The sequence below is a fragment of the Orycteropus afer genome, unplaced genomic scaffold (assembly GCF_000298275.1).
Source record: "Orycteropus afer afer isolate SDZICR_OR568_19922 unplaced genomic scaffold, OryAfe1.0 scaffold00762, whole genome shotgun sequence".
Lineage (NCBI taxonomy): Eukaryota > Metazoa > Chordata > Mammalia > Tubulidentata > Orycteropodidae > Orycteropus > Orycteropus afer.
In genome coordinates, this window is record NW_006922349.1 from 223,064 (window position 1) to 224,544 (window position 1,481).

The 1,481-nt window shown below is 36.9% G+C and overlaps 1 protein-coding gene across 1 annotated transcript; it reads left to right on the forward strand.

Moving 5' to 3' along the window:
• The first annotated feature begins 2 nt into the window (after positions 1-2).
• On the forward strand, positions 3-905 carry LOC103211587 (olfactory receptor 14C36-like). The gene has a single exon (XM_007957567.1). It carries the CDS (start codon positions 3-5, stop codon positions 903-905), a length of 903 nt encoding a protein of 300 aa, XP_007955758.1.
• Positions 906-1,481: the final 576 nt, after the last annotated feature.

Consider the following 1,481-nt stretch of genomic DNA (forward strand, 5'->3'; position numbering starts at 1 on the left):
TGATGGGATTTCTCCTGATGCGGTTTTCTGATGTATGGGAACTACGGGTTTTGCATGCTGTATCCTTCTTTCTGATGTATTTGATGACTCTCATTGGGAATTTTCTCATTGTTATTGTCACCACACTGGACAAGAACCTTGATACCCCCATGTACTTCTTTCTCAGGAATCTGTCCATGTTGGATGCATGCTACATTTCTGTAACAGTCCCAAATTCATGTGTCAACTCCCTGCTTGACAGCAATGCCATTTCAAAGTTAGGATGTGTAGCTCAGGTCTTCCTAGTCGTGTTTTTTGTATATGTGGAGCTACTGTTCCTCACTATCATGGCCCATGACCGCTACGTGGCCATCTGCCAGCCTCTGCACTACTCTGTGATCATGAACACTAGAGTCTGTGTCCAGATGACTTTGGCTTCCATCCTCAGTGGTCTTGTCTACTCAGGATTCTACACAGGCTACACCTTCAGGCTGCCCTTCTGTCATTCCAAAATTATTCATCAGTTTTTCTGTGACATCCCCTCTCTGCTGAAGCTCTCCTGCTCTAACACCTTCAGTAATGAGATGATAATCCTTGCCTCTAGTCTGGGGATTGGTGGAGGATGTTTCATCTTCATCATTAGGTCTTACATTCACATATTTTCTACTGTGCTCAAGTTCCCAAGTGGAGCAGACAGAACAAAGGCTTTCTCCACCTGCATTCCTCATATCCTTGTGGTTTCAATTTTCCTCAGCTCAGGAATCTACGTGTACCTAAGGCCATCTGCAATCTCTGCAACCATCCAGAATATGGTCTTTTCCATATTTTATTCTATAATTCCCCCACTCTTCAACCCCATTATCTATAGTCTTAGAAATGAACAAATAAAATGTGCTATCAGAAAAATCACGCAAAAACTCTTTTAGGCAATAAATCCATAGGCAATTTATTAGTGTAACCTATATTATTAGTTGACAATTTTATTTTCAACAATAAACTGCAATTATACATTGGGACATATGGATGTACTTTCTGTAAATTTCATAAATAAATTCATTGAAATATATCATTTATTGAAATCTTTATTTTCTGGGTGTTTTCAATGATTTGGATTGACGTTAGGTAAGAGATCTGGTGGATTAATAAGCAAGCTCCTGTCATGCATGTTTGACATGTTAAAAGTGTCCATTTGTTATTTCAGTTTTAAAGAGCTAAAAGAAATAGTCTTTAGCAATACATTATGTTAAACTTTAACTTATGTATTCATATACACTTAAAATATTGGAAAGAGTAGAAAGAAAACTACATCAATTGTTTTGAGGAAAATATAAATATCACTGAAAGGTATGCTATGAAAGAAGGATGGGTTAGGTTGAAGGCTTTGTGTATGAAGGTATCAGAAACTTTTTATACCGCTTCCCTAATAACGGTGATGAAACTGTATAGATTAGATATACATATAATCAACCAAAATTTTGTCAAAACTATTTAAATTTCCTTAA